Source organism: Leguminivora glycinivorella, chromosome 5 (assembly GCF_023078275.1).
Source record: "Leguminivora glycinivorella isolate SPB_JAAS2020 chromosome 5, LegGlyc_1.1, whole genome shotgun sequence".
In the NCBI taxonomy this organism is placed as follows: Eukaryota; Metazoa; Arthropoda; class Insecta; order Lepidoptera; family Tortricidae; genus Leguminivora; species Leguminivora glycinivorella.
The window spans coordinates 15,732,773-15,753,389 of record NC_062975.1 but is presented as its reverse complement, the minus strand read 5'-3'; the positions used below and the strand labels follow the sequence as shown (position 1 = coordinate 15,753,389).

General features: G+C 39.1%; 2 protein-coding genes across 2 annotated transcripts in view; one reads left to right on the top strand and one right to left on the bottom strand.

Moving 5' to 3' along the window:
- LOC125226062 (poly [ADP-ribose] polymerase) overlaps positions 1-632 on the top strand; it is a 57,679-nt gene extending 57,047 nt beyond the window's left edge. Inside the window, exon 20 of the mRNA XM_048129898.1 lies at positions 283-632. Within this exon, the coding sequence (XP_047985855.1) occupies positions 283-355 (73 nt within the window). The 3' untranslated portion in view covers positions 356-632. The remainder of the gene's footprint in view (positions 1-282) is intronic.
- A 1,202-nt stretch (positions 633-1,834) lies between these two features.
- On the bottom strand, positions 1,835-19,954 carry LOC125226540 (zinc finger protein 875-like). The gene is made up of 7 exons (XM_048130531.1): positions 19,774-19,954; positions 19,171-19,434; positions 18,479-18,724; positions 5,607-5,754; positions 5,084-5,150; positions 4,093-4,236; positions 1,835-3,129 (listed from the first exon to the last, which is right to left on the bottom strand). Exons 1-7 carry the CDS (start codon positions 19,952-19,954, stop codon positions 2,908-2,910), a joined length of 1,272 nt encoding a protein of 423 aa, XP_047986488.1. The 3' UTR covers positions 1,835-2,907.
- Between the last annotated feature and the right edge of the window lie 663 nt (positions 19,955-20,617).

Below are 20,617 nucleotides of genomic sequence, written 5' to 3'. Positions count from 1 at the left end.
AAATTTCGAGCTAAGCAAGTACCTAGGACGACCCAAAATATTATTTTTATATTTGATCAATAGTCTGAAAACCATATGCAAAAAATAAGCAACATGAATATTATCGAAACCTCAAAAGTTATCGCTACCCGACTAATATTGATTTGAACTGATGTGTGAAATCGAATCGCAACATTTTTGAGAATTTTATCATCTCTCTTTCTAGAACATTCTCATGTAACCTCTCTGTTGTTATCTGTTCTAATAATACGAAACCGAATATTTTCCTTAGCACAGCTTCAGATTCATCGTTTACGACGTTGCGCAAGTGAACGTGAAGTACCTGTTGCAGATGAAGTTCAACTACAAGTATTAAAGTATCTGATAATCTATGCTTACATCACATACTCACCTAAGTCATCACGTTACTACTACTACTTACTGAAGGATCCTGCTTGTGAATCCTATTACTACATTACTTATAAAGTAATAATCCGTTCGTATCCAATTTTCGCAGAAACCTACGAACGTCTCAAGCTACTTCAGTCAGTTTCATTACAAATAAGGTCAATATGGTTAAGTGTGTCACAAGGTGAAGTGTGTCTCGATGCCACAGACAGACAGACAGACACGTCAAACTTATACTCGTCGTTTCTGCGTCGGGGGTTAAAACAGATTGACCTACTACTTAATTAAGACTGACTGAAGTAACGTGACAAATGGAATAACGCAAGGAGGATGATGGTGATGAACTAAAATCACTCAAAATGGCGACCAAAAACGGGTCTTACGTCTTACTTACCTTATTACCATGTTCAACAGAAACTACACATACTCCACTGTTGTTGTCTACCTCACAAGAATGAATAATAGTGGTTCCTGCGAGTATGTATTTTAAGATTAATACGATGCGAATGTTAATTGATAAATCTGAGAATTGTGATAATTTTTACAAGAATTTAATCCTCCATTGATAATTGTAATCCCAGCCAATCGAAGCTGGCTATTTGTTATGTTTTATTTTAATTGTTTTTGTCTTATGGCAACGGGCCCCAATCATAATTATCTGGGCCCTTTAATGTTGCATTTTCGTTATGTTATAATAATAACTGGTTATGTTAATCGTGTAAAAACGAGTAAGTCTTTTCTTGAAGTGGAAAAAGCTTGTTACTAAAAATGTGTACTACCAGTGATCTGTATTGTTACAATAATTAGAAGTAAGATTTTTAATTCGCCTTCATTCCATGTAATGATTGAATGATGATAATAAATATTTTACTGAAAGCGTTTGTTTCAATCTTTAATGCGTTCACTGCCAGCGGTTTCCCGCTTTATAGAGAAAAGCTACTAAGGACTGAGAACCCGTCGAGCGGCATTCAAACATAAAGAATAAAATGGGTGAATCACTTTTTTCTTGGTTGTTATTGCCATGGTTACGGTCCCCTGGGTCACCCTGGTTTTATGCAAAATTATGCTACTTTAATTATGCAAACATGCATGTAGTCCATGTTTGTAGATGGCCCATTAAGAAAGGGATGTATTAACAACAGAAAAATGCTTGTTTGCATAGTTTAAATAGCATAATTTTACATAAAACCAGGGTGACCCAGGGGACCGTAACCATGGCAATAACAAGCAAGAAAAAGGTGATTCACAAATATATAATTTTTTTATACAGTAACCTCAAGAATTACTAACAAAATAGAGGCGATTGAGACAATTTTTTTTATGAATAAAATTGCTTATTTGCCAATTTCTTGATTAAATATGTATAGAATTATATATTTGCCATAGGGTTCAATTTCACTTAATCTAAAAGTAGTATGGCGCTAACGGGAATATAAAGAAATGCAAGTTTAAAAATTACAATAAACTTTAATACTCGCTTCTTCATTATTATTATTACATACACAACTTAATGCTACCGCTGAACAAATTTCAGCTTCTTTGCCAACAGGCCATCGGAACCACTCGCTGAGCAAATATTTTGGGGCGATCATGACCTAGGCATTAATATGTAGGACAAAAATTCCAAATCGTCTGATCTGTTGCAAGATGGATTCCTTCTAATATTGGCGATATAATACAACATCGCAACACGCAGTCTGTGATTCGAAAAAAAAACATGATATGTAAAATCTAAATTAACCAGTAAAAACAAAGAGTTCAACAAAATTGCACTATAACTCCCTGCATACTCAAATTCCATGGTCTCTATTATTATTGAGGGGTCTTAGCTATGTCTGTATATTAGTGCATGGTCAATCTTTCTTTAATGGTTTGGCATTTGTACAAAAAAGTAACCGTAGGTATTATTATGCATTAATTTGTGATTGCAAGAACATTTTGATATTTGTACGAAGTCAATATCTCAAAACGTCCCAGTGGGGAGAATGACGATCTCTTGTACCGGTTAAGATTCTTATTGGGCCATTGAGCCAGTGAAGAAAGTTGCCTTAGTGTTTTCTCAACACTAGGTGTTCTAGCTTAGCGGCAATGTATTACGAACTTATTGTGCTCGCAAGGACCCTTTGATATTAGTCAATATTTCAAAATGTCCTGTCTCGACCCTGTAATTGTCGCTTAGTGTGCCACTTCGTAATCAATCGACCTGCATCTGTTCAAGCAACTGGTCTAATACAAGTTTTGTACATATACAAATTAATTGCGACCCTTTGATTAGTTTTGAGTATTAAGTGGACATCTCAAAATGTGTCTCCTTTCTCGAAACTGTATTATTGTCGCTTACATATACTGTGCGACTGTCTAATCGACCTGCACCTGCTCCAGTGACTGGTCTAATAAAAGTTTTGCGGCAATGTATTACGCATTACTTAATTGCGATCGCAAGAACACTTTGATATTTAAAAGTCAATATCTCAAAATTCTCTCGTTTTCCCAGTCCTTTCTCCAAAGTCTGTAAGTAGCTTAGTGTGCGATCGCATAGTCGACCTGCGGTTGTTCCTGCGACTGGTCCAGATTGGGCAGGATGTGCGCGATGGCGGCGCGCGCCTCGCCCGCCAGCCCCATCTCGCGGCGCAGGATCTCCTCGGTCACCACGTGGATGGACTTGAACTTCAGGTTGATGCCGTGCACCTTGTATACGTGGTTGTTCAGGTTCACTTTGTAGCTGAAGCACACGTTGCATACCTGAGGATGTTCAAATGTGAATGAATAATATGGAAATAGTTGACGCTCCGTGGCGAACGTTACGCAACTGGCTCTGTCGCACCAATACGGAAGAGATGTAGAGAGAGATATCTACGATACGCTACGAAGCGTCAATTGCTTTCTTAGCTAGCGGGCGTATTGGACTGTTCGATTTTCAACTGGACCGGTAAATAGAACTTCTAACGCAAACTGCGCCTTTTGGTGTTAAGTTACTTCGCAGCAGTATGGTATTTGGCAAATGAGTATAATAGGCTAGTTTCCTATACTTGAAATAAAATATTTTATGCAGTGCACGAAATAAAATACCAAATAATTAGAAGAAAAATATGGACAGCAGTTATTTTTAAACATAATTTCTATTTAATAAGTCAAAGATAAAGATATAAAGTAAATGAATTGACCGTGACGTCACTCCTCACGATTTCATATTAATTCCATATTAGTAAATCGTTTTGACGGTTCTTAAAAAGGAGCTGATTTGACTAGTAGGAAACTAGCCTATTTCGGCTGAAGGCGTTGGCACAGGTTATTTTGTAAACAACTTACAAGAATATACCAGCAATTGTAAGAGACTGTACTATTTGTAAACAATCAGTTTTTTTTTTTCATTTTTGAAAGACAAAACTTGAAAGTCTTACAGTCGGTGTGAATGCTGAGCTGTCAGTTCAGTGTGCGTAGCCGAATGCCCAAACGCTTCACGATTCGTTTGTGCAATCGGCGACGCACACAGATGTCTAAATCAGTATCATAGTTACTTCATAGGAGTACTAACCTGGCACGTAAAAGGCTTATCCCCCGTATGCGACAGCCTATGATTCGTCAAATGGTGGCTCTGTATGAACCCGCGTCCACAAAAGTCACAGGTGAACCGCTTGTCGCCATTGTGAGTCCTCATATGACGATTCAAGCCACCTAGCTACAACAAGGTAAAAGTAAACTTACTTGGCAAGAGTACGGTCTTTCGCCCGTGTGCATACGCTCGTGGTTCTGCAGTTGGTGTTTGGCGTTGAAGGACATGGTGCATGTGGCGCACTTGAACGGTTTGTAGCCAGAGTGAATGCGTAAGTGCCGGTTCAGATCGCAACGCTGCAACAATGCCAAGATTTCTCATTGACAAATGAACTAAATATCTACTAGTAAAACATCATTGGAAGGACGCTAAGCATGAGAAATTTTGTACATTGACCCGCCTGTTCCTATCTATATAGCACGCCCATAATTATATTGCTATCCTGGCGGTCTATGGCACTACATGAGCGGGAAAGGTATACAATTGTGTGCGTGCGATAGAGATAAGAAGTAGTGGGTCAATGTACGAAATTCTTCAGTCTTAATGTTTTTACTTCAGACCTTCGGTTGCAATAAGATTTATAGGTGAGGGATCAGGTACAGTCGGTTTATCAAGCATGCACTCGGGCTAAACGCCAGTAGCAGAACCGCGAGCGAAGGCAATCGACGAAATAAAAAAATAAAAACTTACAAGGCCAATACGGAGAAGATCGCCATATAAGATGTTTGCTTGGGAAAACCGTCTTCGCTCAGACTATTGGCAGAAATATATGCTTCTTCTGCTCCTATAAACTTTATAATGTCAGTGGAATATGTGTACAGGCGCAAGAGTTGGAAGCGAGGAAAGAGTTGGTAGACGGTCTTACCTGATAAACGGTCTTCCCCACATTTTCCTTGACATATCTTTTTTTTTCGGAAATCTTTGTGGACCAAACAGATATATGCAATTACGTCTGTAACGCACACGTTCAGCACAAGGGAAACTTTAGCAACATAACAAGCCCTGAGTGGGACTAAAAATTAATATTTTTGTTCCAAAATTTGATAAAATAAACTCTCGAGGTAATTTATATTACATTGGGTCCCAAGTCCCAACACACTTAAGAGATGCTATCACAAATAGTAAAATATAAAGATGACTTACTGCGATGAATCGCTTATTACACAGCGTGCACGGGTACGGCCTCTCGCCTTTGTGGATTAGATTATGCCTGAAACAAAGCACATTTCTTATATTATTTTATGAAGAGGGGATGAACGAAAATTTATTTCATGTAAAACAGGGGCAATAAAAAAAACTACCCGTCATTGATAATATGATATACCTCTGCCACACACTCGACGAGCGGCGTGGGAAGCAGGCAGAAGCATAGTGTGGCCGCGCTACTCGCCGCTTGTCATGCTCCTCGTCATGCCCACCACTCCCTATTTTGTCGGTTTTTTGGTCAAATGGCCGGTAAAAACCTAGTGCGATAATCGCGCGAGTAGGGCAGTGTGTAGCCGGACAGGGCAGGGCAAACATCGCGGCAGCGCGAGGAGCATAGTGTGGCAGAGGTAATACAATTAGAAGAAATCGTGTGATCTATCTCGCGGCAATCATGTGCTAGGCCTACAGATTAGCTATCTGCACGAGTGATGGCGAGCATAGAGTGCAGGAATATCGTTACCTGACTAGCGACTTCTGGCTGTAGAAGCCGGCGCCGCAGACTTCGCAGATGTGGTCCTTGACGCCCGTGTGCTGCTTCATGTGTACATGCAGGTTCGCCTTCTGCGCGAACGATCGTGTGCATTGACTGCAGGAATAACGTTTTTTCTCTGAAAATAATAAAGAAGTACCATTACGAAATGCAGTATTATTTGTAGTGTAGACAAATGATGGCTGTGTAGCTGTAACATTATTATTTGTCCCTGGCTAGGGAGCGCCACATTATAACGTAATTCCCTGTTCAGGAAGCCAAATTGTAATATAATATAAGTGTGTGTGTGTGTGACCTGTATGGTCGAGTGCCGATATATGGACCCGGCGGGTCGGATGCCATCCGACTTTAGCCACTGAGAGAATTAAGAGACCGTGGGAGGTCCCGGATTGCTGACAAAAATATAAAATAAAATTGAATTTAAACAAAAATAAAAGAATAAAAAAATCGAGCGCCAGCCAGCTATCCTATAAGAGTCCAGATAGTGGGTAAAGCAAAATGTAACTTTTAATCTTAAGGGAGGGAAAGTTCCAATAAAAAGATTTGTTTACCTTAAACTTGTTTAATTAAACATTTCTATAGTTATACGTAAGGTCCGACCGAGAACGCCTTTTTAGTCTCGGCCGAGAACGAGACCGAGACTCAAAGTCATTCTCGGCCGAGACTGAGAATTTAGAAAATTTAATAAAAAACACAATTTCTGCACAAAAAACTGTTTATTTCAAATTTTAGTACTTAAAATAAAAAAGTTCTATGTTGTAGCACAAAAACAACATTTTTTCCGCATTGTAACCAATTAAATTATGCCGACACTCATCATACAGCTGGCCAGCTCTACTAAAAAGTTGCTCGCTTGCGACACTCGTTGGTGGTGCCGACAAAAACTTTTTCGCGACTGCTGTTCTTGTATCGCGTAAACACTTTCCATTCACATCAAGTTTCAGTAGTCAAACAACAATTAGTTAAGTTATTTATATCATAATTTTCTCTCATAAGTTATTATTTATTAGATGACAGCAAAACTAAAAGAATCACGTCAATAAACAAGTCATTACACGCGACTGTTGCAAATGCGGCATTTGCGCCTATCCAAACACTTACATCTAGTATTTGAAATGCAATTGGCTTAAAATGTGATAAAATGATCGAGCACCCCCGGCTAACTCTTACGATTTAAAAGTTGCCATACAAAACAAAAGTGGCCAGTTTTCTCACATTTGCAGCAGTTTTAGGATTCCGTAGTCAACTAGGAACCCTTATAGTTTCGCCATGTCTGTCTGTCCGTCCGTCCGTCCGCGGATAATCTCAGTAACCGTTAGCACTAGAAAGTTGAAATTTGGTACCAATATGTATATCAATCACGCCGACAAAGTGGTAAAATAAAGCGGGGACTGGTTTTCTTTTTATTCCAACCCCAACGTGTGATATATTGTTGTAAACAGCCCAAGATCCTCTATGACATTTGGTCGAACACCCCCCGGCTATCTCCCGCCGTTTGGCCAGGCCGTCCAATATTTTTTTACCCGGAATAGGTAGACCGACGGTCGGATTTCTATAGGGTCGCAGGACAAACCTCTATACGGCCACACTAAACACTGCCACCGGCGGAACCTCCTTCTGGCTATTTTTGGAAAAATGTCAGTCGTGTTGCAGCTTTATATTATAATAGCTTTTGCACGCGGCTTCGCTCGCGTTAAAAAGAGACAAAAAGTAGCCTATGTCACTCTCCATTCCTTCAACTATCTCCACTTTAAAAAATCACGTCAATTCGTCGCTCCGTTTTGCCGTGAAAGACGGACAAACAAACAGAAATACTTTCACATTTATAATATTAGTATGGATAGATAAATGTGAGTAAAAAATTACATACCTATTTTGATTACCATTTTTTTTTAAGGTAGGGTTAAATTCTTAACCAATTGGGATAATGTCGAAAGTCTGTGAAAAGGATTCTTATGCCATATAATGAGAATAATAACAATAATGGCTACCGCAGTCTCACCAAGTCACCACCCGTGTTTGCACACACGCGCGCGCACACAGACACACGCGACTATTGTTTTATAAGGTGTAGAGATATATTATACCGCCGTGCGCTTCGTGTCCATTATAAATGAAAATTAAGGAAAATATGGGAAATAATATTCAAGTTACAATTTATTTTACTGTTTTTGGGTTTTGTATTTATTTGCATCCATAAATATTTACCGTCATAAAAATTACACCTTGTATTGTGTAACTAAAAACTGAAATCAATAGTTACAATAATATTAATCACGGTATATGAATAGGAGTGCCGGATCGAATTAGGCACTTCAATATCGGAACAAAGGGTTCCGGAAATTCGAGGGAAATGTAAAATAAAATAATAGTGCATTAGGGTAATTCCGAAAGTCGTCTAATTACGAAAGTCACATAAAAATCACCATTATTTCCATCATATCAAGATTCCCTTTTCGGAATTACCACAGCATTTTTGTCATTCGGTATTACCCTAATGCACCACAATAAAACTTAACTATAGTTTAGCTAGTTTACTTCGTTTATTTTAGATACCTTTACGTGTTTTCGAGATTTATAATTGGTCTGTTTTCATTACTAATGTAATACAGTTCTTAAGGTTAGTAATGTATAAGTTTTAATTGGGAAGACATGCAAAAAAAAAAATCAGGAGAATCCCGCCAAAGCCCGAACTTCTGGCAGTTCTGGCAATCTTAAATTATGTATGACTGCGCACGAGAAGTAGGTACCTACGCCTCGTGTCACAGCGCGGCGTCGCACCAGCGGCATGCGCCAACCTGATTGGCTATCGGTTGCGCGCCACACAGCGCGAAAATTTAAAATACTACTCTATTGCGTTGCGTTTTATTCTGCCAAATATTGAAAACCCATGGATGAAAGTGACCCAAATTAAAAATGATGACTTGATATCATATTATAATTATGTAGACGTCAACTTTTTAACATGAAAATTTTTTTGAGGCTTTGACAGGGTTTTTATTAAAAAAAAATTTTTTTTAACCTAAGCATTGGATGAATGTGACACACTTTTAAAATATATATATATAACAATGTCCTGAATAGTATAAGACTTCACTTACCAACTCTAATATTTTATTAGGTGTTTAAGGGCCAATATTAGACATTTTTAAAATATAATTAAACCCATCTATGAAAATGACCCAAAATGCATATGTACATCGGCAACCACGTTGTTTTTACATAGATACAAATAATTTCTTCTCGAATATTTTTTTGACTGAACACTGCTTAAAAATAGAAATACCTAAATTTCGAGCTAAGCAAGTACCTAGGACGACCCAAAATATTATTTTTATATTTGATCAATAGTCTGAAAACCATATGCAAAAAATAAGCAACATGAATATTATCGAAACCTCAAAAGTTATCGCTACCCGACTAATATTGATTTGAACTGATGTGTGAAATCGAATCGCAACATTTTTGAGAATTTTATCATCTCTCTTTCTAGAACATTCTCATGTAACCTCTCTGTTGTTATCTGTTCTAATAATACGAAACCGAATATTTTCCTTAGCACAGCTTCAGATTCATCGTTTACGACGTTGCGCAAGTGAACGTGAAGTACCTGTTGCAGATGAAGTTCAACTACAAGTATTAAAGTATCTGATAATCTATGCTTACATCACATACTCACCTAAGTCATCACGTTACTACTACTACTTACTGAAGGATCCTGCTTGTGAATCCTATTACTACATTACTTATAAAGTAATAATCCGTTCGTATCCAATTTTCGCAGAAACCTACGAACGTCTCAAGCTACTTCAGTCAGTTTCATTACAAATAAGGTCAATATGGTTAAGTGTGTCACAAGGTGAAGTGTGTCTCGATGCCACAGACAGACAGACAGACACGTCAAACTTATACTCGTCGTTTCTGCGTCGGGGGTTAAAACAGATTGACCTACTACTTAATTAAGACTGACTGAAGTAACGTGACAAATGGAATAACGCAAGGAGGATGATGGTGATGAACTAAAATCACTCAAAATGGCGACCAAAAACGGGTCTTACGTCTTACTTACCTTATTACCATGTTCAACAGAAACTACACATACTCCACTGTTGTTGTCTACCTCACAAGAATGAATAATAGTGGTTCCTGCGAGTATGTATTTTAAGATTAATACGATGCGAATGTTAATTGATAAATCTGAGAATTGTGATAATTTTTACAAGAATTTAATCCTCCATTGATAATTGTAATCCCAGCCAATCGAAGCTGGCTATTTGTTATGTTTTATTTTAATTGTTTTTGTCTTATGGCAACGGGCCCCAATCATAATTATCTGGGCCCTTTAATGTTGCATTTTCGTTATGTTATAATAATAACTGGTTATGTTAATCGTGTAAAAACGAGTAAGTCTTTTCTTGAAGTGGAAAAAGCTTGTTACTAAAAATGTGTACTACCAGTGATCTGTATTGTTACAATAATTAGAAGTAAGATTTTTAATTCGCCTTCATTCCATGTAATGATTGAATGATGATAATAAATATTTTACTGAAAGCGTTTGTTTCAATCTTTAATGCGTTCACTGCCAGCGGTTTCCCGCTTTATAGAGAAAAGCTACTAAGGACTGAGAACCCGTCGAGCGGCATTCAAACATAAAGAATAAAATGGGTGAATCACTTTTTTCTTGGTTGTTATTGCCATGGTTACGGTCCCCTGGGTCACCCTGGTTTTATGCAAAATTATGCTACTTTAATTATGCAAACATGCATGTAGTCCATGTTTGTAGATGGCCCATTAAGAAAGGGATGTATTAACAACAGAAAAATGCTTGTTTGCATAGTTTAAATAGCATAATTTTACATAAAACCAGGGTGACCCAGGGGACCGTAACCATGGCAATAACAAGCAAGAAAAAGGTGATTCACAAATATATAATTTTTTTATACAGTAACCTCAAGAATTACTAACAAAATAGAGGCGATTGAGACAATTTTTTTTATGAATAAAATTGCTTATTTGCCAATTTCTTGATTAAATATGTATAGAATTATATATTTGCCATAGGGTTCAATTTCACTTAATCTAAAAGTAGTATGGCGCTAACGGGAATATAAAGAAATGCAAGTTTAAAAATTACAATAAACTTTAATACTCGCTTCTTCATTATTATTATTACATACACAACTTAATGCTACCGCTGAACAAATTTCAGCTTCTTTGCCAACAGGCCATCGGAACCACTCGCTGAGCAAATATTTTGGGGCGATCATGACCTAGGCATTAATATGTAGGACAAAAATTCCAAATCGTCTGATCTGTTGCAAGATGGATTCCTTCTAATATTGGCGATATAATACAACATCGCAACACGCAGTCTGTGATTCGAAAAAAACATGATATGTAAAATCTAAATTAACCAGTAAAAACAAAGAGTTCAACAAAATTGCACTATAACTCCCTGCATACTCAAATTCCATGGTCTCTATTATTATTGAGGGGTCTTAGCTATGTCTGTATATTAGTGCATGGTCAATCTTTCTTTAATGGTTTGGCATTTGTACAAAAAAGTAACCGTAGGTATTATTATGCATTAATTTGTGATTGCAAGAACATTTTGATATTTGTACGAAGTCAATATCTCAAAACGTCCCAGTGGGGAGAATGACGATCTCTTGTACCGGTTAAGATTCTTATTGGGCCATTGAGCCAGTGAAGAAAGTTGCCTTAGTGTTTTCTCAACACTAGGTGTTCTAGCTTAGCGGCAATGTATTACGAACTTATTGTGCTCGCAAGGACCCTTTGATATTAGTCAATATTTCAAAATGTCCTGTCTCGACCCTGTAATTGTCGCTTAGTGTGCCACTTCGTAATCAATCGACCTGCATCTGTTCAAGCAACTGGTCTAATACAAGTTTTGTACATATACAAATTAATTGCGACCCTTTGATTAGTTTTGAGTATTAAGTGGACATCTCAAAATGTGTCTCCTTTCTCGAAACTGTATTATTGTCGCTTACATATACTGTGCGACTGTCTAATCGACCTGCACCTGCTCCAGTGACTGGTCTAATAAAAGTTTTGCGGCAATGTATTACGCATTACTTAATTGCGATCGCAAGAACACTTTGATATTTAAAAGTCAATATCTCAAAATTCTCTCGTTTTCCCAGTCCTTTCTCCAAAGTCTGTAAGTAGCTTAGTGTGCGATCGCATAGTCGACCTGCGGTTGTTCCTGCGACTGGTCCAGATTGGGCAGGATGTGCGCGATGGCGGCGCGCGCCTCGCCCGCCAGCCCCATCTCGCGGCGCAGGATCTCCTCGGTCACCACGTGGATGGACTTGAACTTCAGGTTGATGCCGTGCACCTTGTATACGTGGTTGTTCAGGTTCACTTTGTAGCTGAAGCACACGTTGCATACCTGAGGATGTTCAAATGTGAATGAATAATATGGAAATAGTTGACGCTCCGTGGCGAACGTTACGCAACTGGCTCTGTCGCACCAATACGGAAGAGATGTAGAGAGAGATATCTACGATACGCTACGAAGCGTCAATTGCTTTCTTAGCTAGCGGGCGTATTGGACTGTTCGATTTTCAACTGGACCGGTAAATAGAACTTCTAACGCAAACTGCGCCTTTTGGTGTTAAGTTACTTCGCAGCAGTATGGTATTTGGCAAATGAGTATAATAGGCTAGTTTCCTATACTTGAAATAAAATATTTTATGCAGTGCACGAAATAAAATACCAAATAATTAGAAGAAAAATATGGACAGCAGTTATTTTTAAACATAATTTCTATTTAATAAGTCAAAGATAAAGATATAAAGTAAATGAATTGACCGTGACGTCACTCCTCACGATTTCATATTAATTCCATATTAGTAAATCGTTTTGACGGTTCTTAAAAAGGAGCTGATTTGACTAGTAGGAATCTAGCCTATTTCGGCTGAAGGCGTTGGCACAGGTTATTTTGTAAACAACTTACAAGAATATACCAGCAATTGTAAGAGACTGTACTATTTGTAAACAATCAGTTTTTTTTTTTTTTTCATTTTTGAAAGACAAAACTTGAAAGTCTTAATTACAGTCGGTGTGAATGCTGAGCTGTCAGTTCAGTGTGCGTAGCCGAATGCCCAAACGCTTCACGATTCGTTTGTGCAATCGGCGACGCACACAGATGTCTAAATCAGTATCATAGTTACTTCATAGGAGTACTAACCTGGCACGTAAAAGGCTTATCCCCCGTATGCGACAGCCTATGATTCGTCAAATGGTGGCTCTGTATGAACCCGCGTCCACAAAAGTCACAGGTGAACCGCTTGTCGCCATTGTGAGTCCTCATATGACGATTCAAGCCACCTAGCTACAACAAGGTAAAAGTAAACTTACTTGGCAAGAGTACGGTCTTTCGCCCGTGTGCATACGCTCGTGGTTCTGCAGTTGGTGTTTGGCGTTGAAGGACATGGTGCATGTGGCGCACTTGAACGGTTTGTAGCCAGAGTGAATGCGTAAGTGCCGGTTCAGATCGCAACGCTGCAACAATGCCAAGATTTCTCATTGACAAATGAACTAAATATCTACTAGTAAAACATCATTGGAAGGACGCTAAGCATGAGAAATTTTGTACATTGACCCGCCTGTTCCTATCTATATAGCACGCCCATAATTATATTGCTATCCTGGCGGTCTATGGCACTACATGAGCGGGAAAGGTATACAATTGTGTGCGTGCGATAGAGATAAGAAGTAGTGGGTCAATGTACGAAATTCTTCAGTCTTAATGTTTTTACTTCAGACCTTCGGTTGCAATAAGATTTATAGGTGAGGGATCAGGTACAGTCGGTTTATCAAGCATGCACTCGGGCTAAACGCCAGTAGCAGAACCGCGAGCGAAGGCAATCGACGAAATAAAAAAATAAAAACTTACAAGGCCAATACGGAGAAGATCGCCATATAAGATGTTTGCTTGGGAAAACCGTCTTCGCTCAGACTATTGGCAGAAATATATGCTTCTTCTGCTCCTATAAACTTTATAATGTCAGTGGAATATGTGTACAGGCGCAAGAGTTGGAAGCGAGGAAAGAGTTGGTAGACGGTCTTACCTGATAAACGGTCTTCCCCACATTTTCCTTGACATATCTTTTTTTAGGGTTCCGTAGCCAAAATGGCAAAAACGGAACCCTTATAGTTTCGTCATGTCCGTCTGTCCGTCTGTCCGTCTGTCCGTCTGTCCGTCTGTCACAGCCGATTTACTCGGAAACTATAAGTACTACAGTGATGAAATTTGATGGGAATATGTGTTGTATGAACCGCTACAAAATTATGACACTAAATAGTAAAAAAAGAATTGGGGGTGGGGCCCCCATACATGTAACTGAGGGATGAAAATTTTTTTTTTCGATGTACATACCCGTGTGGGGTATCAATGGAAAGGTCTTTTAAAATGATATAAAGTTTTCTAAAAAACATTTTTCTTAAAGTGAACGGTTTTTGAGATATCAGCTCTCAAAGTCGTAAAAAGTATGTCCCCCCCCCCCCCCCCCTCTATTTTTATAACTACGGGGTATAAAATTCTAAAAAAAATAGAGGTGATGCATGCTAATTAACTCTTTCAACGATTTTTGGTTTGATCAAAGTATCTCTTATAGTTTTTGAGATAGGTTGATTTAACTGTAATTTTGGTTTGCTGCTACGGAACCCTTTGTGCGCGAGCCCGACTCGCACTTGGCCGGTTTTTTTTTTTCGGAAATCTTTGTGGACCAAACAGATATATGCAATTACGTCTGTAACGCACACGTTCAGCACAAGGGAAACTTTAGCAACATAACAAGCCCTGAGTGGGACTAAAAATTAATATTTTTGTTCCAAAATTTGATAAAATAAACTCTCGAGGTAATTTATATTACATTGGGTCCCAAGTCCCAACACACTTAAGAGATGCTATCACAAATAGTAAAATATAAAGATGACTTACTGCGATGAATCGCTTATTACACAGCGTGCACGGGTACGGCCTCTCGCCTTTGTGGATTAGATTATGCCTGAAACAAAGCACATTTCTTATATTATTTTATGAAGAGGGGATGAACGAAAATTTATTTCATGTAAAACAGGGGCAATAAAAAAAACTACCCGTCCTAGTCATTGATAATATGATATACCTCTGCCACACACTCGACGAGCGGCGTGGGAAGCAGGCAGAAGCATAGTGTGGCCGCGCTACTCGCCGCTTGTCATGCTCCTCGTCATGCCCACCACTCCCTATTTTGTCGGTTTTTTGGTCAAATGGCCGGTAAAAACCTAGTGCGATAATCGCGCGAGTAGGGCAGTGTGTAGCCGGACAGGGCAACATCGCGGCAGCGCGAGGAGCATAGTGTGGCAGAGGTAATACAATTAGAAGAAATCGTGTGATCTATCTCGCGGCAATCATGTGCTAGGCCTACAGATTAGCTATCTGCACGAGTGATGGCGAGCATAGAGTGCAGGAATATCGTTACCTGACTAGCGACTTCTGGCTGTAGAAGCCGGCGCCGCAGACTTCGCAGATGTGGTCCTTGACGCCCGTGTGCTGCTTCATGTGTACATGCAGGTTCGCCTTCTGCGCGAACGATCGTGTGCATTGACTGCAGGAATAACGTTTTTCTCTGAAAATAATAAAGAAGTACCATTACGAAATGCAGTATTATTTGTAGTGTAGACAAATGATGGCTGTGTAGCTGTAACATTATTATTTGTCCCTGGCTAGGGAGCGCCACATTATAACGTAATTCCCTGTTCAGGAAGCCAAATTGTAATATAATATAAGTGTGTGTGTGTGTGACCTGTATGGTCGAGTGCCGATATATGGACCCGGCGGGTCGGATGCCATCCGACTTTAGCCACTGAGAGAATTAAGAGACCGTGGGAGGTCCCGGATTGCTGACAAAAATATAAAATAAAATTGAATTTAAACAAAAATAAAAGAATAAAAAAATCGAGCGCCAGCCAGCTATCCTATAAGAGTCCAGATAGTGGGTAAAGCAAAATGTAACTTTTAATCTTAAGGGAGGGAAAGTTCCAATAAAAAGATTTGTTTACCTTAAACTTGTTTAATTAAACATTTCTATAGTTATACGTAAGGTCCGACCGAGAACGCCTTTTTAGTCTCGGCCGAGAACGAGACCGAGACTCAAAGTCATTCTCGGCCGAGACTGAGAATTTAGAAAATTTAATAAAAAACACAATTTCTGCACAAAAAACTGTTTATTTCAAATTTTAGTACTTAAAATAAAAAAGTTCTATGTTGTAGCACAAAAACAACATTTTTTCCGCATTGTAACCAATTAAATTATGCCGACACTCATCATACAGCTGGCCAGCTCTACTAAAAAGTTGCTCGCTTGCGACACTCGTTGGTGGTGCCGACAAAAACTTTTTCGCGACTGCTGTTCTTGTATCGCGTAAACACTTTCCATTCACATCAAGTTTCAGTAGTCAAACAACAATTAGTTAAGTTATTTATATCATAATTTTCTCTCATAAGTTATTATTTATTAGATGACAGCAAAACTAAAAGAATCACGTCAATAAACAAGTCATTACACGCGACTGTTGCAAATGCGGCATTTGCGCCTATCCAAACACTTACATCTAGTATTTGAAATGCAATTGGCTTAAAATGTGATAAAACTACCAATCAAAACGTCACATTGTTCGAGCAATGTAACCAACGGGTGTCATGGAAGCGGGTGGCCGTGCGCGCTAAATTTAAATGCGCCAATCACCGCTCAATTCGCTCATTGCCTAGTCTCGGCCGGGGCCGAGAATCTCGGCCCATTTGGGCCGAGAACCGAGACCGAGTTCTCGTCCCTATTTTCGACCGAGAATGCCGAGACCGAGATCTCGGTCGGACCTTAGTTATACGGTTTCAGTAAGTCTTAAATTTTAAACAGGTAACGAGCTTACATCTAACTTACATGCTTACAAGAACCTAGTGGGCTTGTTTATTACTAGAGGCACCCGAAGGGGTAAGGGGAAGAAGTCACCGACCTTGTCTCCGAAGAGCTGTCCCTTACGTTAGAATGATAAACTCAGTCTCCGAAGCGTCATGAACGCTCCTAATGTCGCCGCGCTAGTGGTCCCGGAGGAGGCGAACCGGTAGTAGGGTGAGCCGTTGAAGACCGACGTCTGCTTGTAAAACTCAGACGTCCACGGCAGCCATCTTGTGTACCACGTGGCAGGGGGTCAGCCGTGGGCTTCAGGCGTTGCCGAGTGGAGCCGAGCGTGGTCAGAAGGCATGATTTGCTCAGGGCTCAGAGTCGGGTACGGTGGGAAGGAAAACTTACACCACACATGGAAATGGAAAAATCCAAAAAGGGAAAAATGGAACAAGGGTCCAAATTAAAAAGGTATAAGAAAAAGAAAAAAAGGCAAAGAAAAAGACATACGAAAAAAAGGCGACCCGCCTTCCCGGCGTTATGGTCGCCTTTTCATTGAGGGGAGGACGGGAATCGTCCCGTTCCAAATCATCATGTTCGGAGCATGCCTCGTTAAGCACGAAGACGGCACGACGCTAAGTAATCACTTTCACATCAAAGTGCCTAAGGCTGGGCGCAGACGGGGGCGACAGTCGCTCGACGACTTTTTTGTCTCTGTCGTCACCCCTTGCGACAGTCTCCGAGGTGCGCACACGGGAACGACAGCGACGTAACCACAGACTACTAAAAAGCTATTACCATAGACTAATTCTATTATCTTTGGATATTTCGGATGCAACTTTTTCTTTTTTCATGAAATTGAGAGCCTATCTAAAATAATTTTTTGGTACTTCAGAATGAGTGTTTAAAAGTTTTGATGATTTTACAACCCGGCATCGTTTTTTCTTAATATTGTCGGAATATTCTTTTAAATTCTTGTCATATAAAATCAATCTTTCCTCTACTTCTTCAATTAAAAGACAGATATCAATGTCGTCTTCAACAATCTGCATTTAAAATTATCTTTTTTTTCGAATAACTGGCAACATTGACAACCGACCGACGACTGTTTTGTCGCCGTGTGCGCACTTGCATTGAAACATTTGAAACCCATAGGGAAGGAGACAGTTGCGTCGCAGGCCTGTCGTCGACCGTCTGCGCCCAGCCTAAGGGGGACTTCCGGTACGGGCGCCATCTTAGCGGTATCGTGTCGTGAATAATTTCTCCTTCTTTTGCTCATTAATTTTGTTTAAAGTGTAATATCGATAGCTTATTAAGCAGTAAACTAATGTTATAGTGAGAAGCTGATGAAGAATTAATCTCGAAACGCGTTTAGCCCCTTTTTTGTCGTCAACGGCCCAGAAACTTCTAAGGGAAATTACGAATGCAAATACTAATTCCAGTCACGAATTTATTATTGTATGAACTAAGACCCAACAGACGCGAGAAAACAGCATGCGTTTCAGGCTCTGAAGGTTGAATTATCTAAAATATCCGTTACGGTTGTAGGAAAGGTTAAAACTCAAACAATTTGCTAAGGTAAGGAACCGAATTTAGTATGGAATAAAAACTTCATGTGACGGAGCAAAAGCGTTAAGTAGCGTAACGTTACATAGCCTAGCGATTTAGATTGACGCGTAGCGGTATAATTTCTATGTGTTAGATTTGGATAGATGCGTAGCATTTCCAAGTGTATTAGTAGACCTACGACCAGAAAACACACCATCTTCCCTCCATGTTTTTAGCACTGGTTTAGCCAAGCGAACAATGCGACGCTTGTTACACTACAGGCTAAATCTTCACACAACACACACATGCGGGTTAAATCTTTTTAACACTAGTCAGTGCAATATGACAATTAACAAAATATTTGAGCCCAGCTGTACCAACCTTGATGTGTAGCGATATGGTTGCCAAGTGTGTATGTAAGTATGCCACAGACCGGACACACCATCTTCTCCCTCTGTTTGACGATGGGTTTGGCCGAGCGCACCATGCGGACAGGCTTTTCGCGCCGAAGGATACGCGTGCCTTCTGCCCTGGGCTTGTAGTTGGGGTGGACCTTGAGGATGGTCGCGTCTTTTGGCCGCTTCAGGAGAATCGGTGGTCCGCGGGAGCCGTTCTTCATTATGGGATCTGGAGATGGGAAATAGAAAATTGATATTACATTTATTTTGGTCTATTACATTGAACTGTCCTGATATTACATGGCAAGGCGAGATGTGAATTTTCAATTTTTCTCACAGACATTTCTGCAAGATGAAAAACAAATTCTGTCCTGATATATTGATTTTGCAGTGTTACTTCTTTCCATGTGAAAACAATGCTCAGTAAACAGGTTTAATGATTTGTATTACAATAAACAATTAAAACTGAAAAAATGCAACCACACTTGTATATATATGGAAATTTACTGAAACATTTGTTTAATTATGTTATTTATGTATCAAGGCCTCCAATAAGGCATGTCTATCTGTGTGTGGTATTAAGATTTTATAAAGCCTAGGCTGCAATGCCTCAGAGAAGGAATGTCTTTTGGCCAAAGGTGTAATAAGATTTATATGAAACCTTTTCATACTTACAGCATGTTATTGTTGTAGCTGTCTTGCCTTTGCCATCATCACTAGAGCTCAAGCTTTCAAAGCTGTCCGACTTGGATAATACTTTCAGTTTTCTAACAACAGTTTTTTTCTTTTCCTTGAATACTTTGATGTCAGACAACTTTGGTTTCTTGAATTTAGTTTTCTGTTTTTCTTTAGGTGGCACATAATCATCATCAACATCATTATCATCATCTTGGAAGAAATCATCGTCCAGGTATTCTGCCTGCAAATTGGAAAAAACAACTCAATAAAATATGATTTTCACATAAACAAGTGTTTCTTTCCTCTTTTAAATTAACAATGATAAATTTGCTTTAATTATACAACATTTTTAACCTGGAATCCCTAAGATATTAAAAGCCTTTTTTGCCATTTCAATTGCATTGAATTCTGTGTCTTATCCTCTTAACAAAGAAACAAGGTATATTTGTCACGAATTAATCTTACTAAAATCTTGCTTTCTAGGTATATATGCAGTATTTAATCTAGTCAAACTAAATGAACTTTTCCGTGGGACTTAATCAATAAGAAAAGCCTAACTCACATCATTATTAATTGACATTTGATTTTGTCTAAAGTAACAATAGAAAGTCAAGTCAAGGCCGCTTGTCTTAGTCCATGTCAAGTCAACTTCGTCCGAGGTTTCTTTTTTAGGTTCTTCGGTGCCCGGTTCGACTTTCCTGATCACGGTGTTAGCTATGACTATATCCTTGCCGTCTATGGGGTCCAATGGTTTAGGCGCATCTAGAACTTCTATTTCCATTTCCCATTTTGGCTCCGATTTGACAGCTAATGGTGCTATCTCGCTTTTTATATCAGTGAAAGAATCAAATGCTATCTTTTTAGTTGGAACATTTCCATTCGTTTTAATTACAGCCTTTCTCAAAATTTTATCCGATCTGAAATAAACAGCCACAGTAGATAATGTAGATATGTTTAAAAAAAAGTAAATGAGAAATTATATGCAGGCAATTCAGTATTTACACTTTAAGCTAGGTAGGTACAGACCATTTCACTATAAAATTTACATAGCAAGTATTGAAAAAGCTCACCTTTCAGCAATAGTCCTCAGAAGATATGCTTTCTCCAAAGAAGTGCAGCATTTGTTACAAATCTTATCTGGCAAACCATCATTCGATGATACCTATGGAAAGTTGAAAAGCCCGTTTTATATTTGTTTTCAAAGGATAAAGAAATAAAAACACACAACTTTACGTCAAATCTTTTACAATAACAAACAATAGTGGTCAGAGTACATCACTAGTTTAGGGATTGAACAACCTACCTTTACGTCGGCAATGGCGGTAAGCATTTCAGCGTAATTACCAGACAATTTGTATCGAAATAGCGGACACAATGGTTTCTTGTTGGTCAGACATATTCGACACGATTTCATACTAATAACATCTTTTGGATCTGCCATGGT

Bases quoted from the DNA above. Each gene is read 5' to 3' on its own strand.
- LOC125226540 (XM_048130531.1), bottom strand. From the start codon at position 19,954: ATGGAAATAGAAGTTCTAGATGCGCCTAAACCATTGGACCCCATAGAC. The intron at 19,435-19,773 runs GTTACTTTAGAC...TATTTTATTGAG, and splicing joins CCTTGACTTGACTTTCTATT to TTGTTTTTTCCAATTTGCAG. The intron at 5,755-18,478 runs GTTGGTACAGCT...TATTATTTTCAG, and splicing joins CCATATCGCTACACATCAAG to AGAAAAAACGTTATTCCTGC.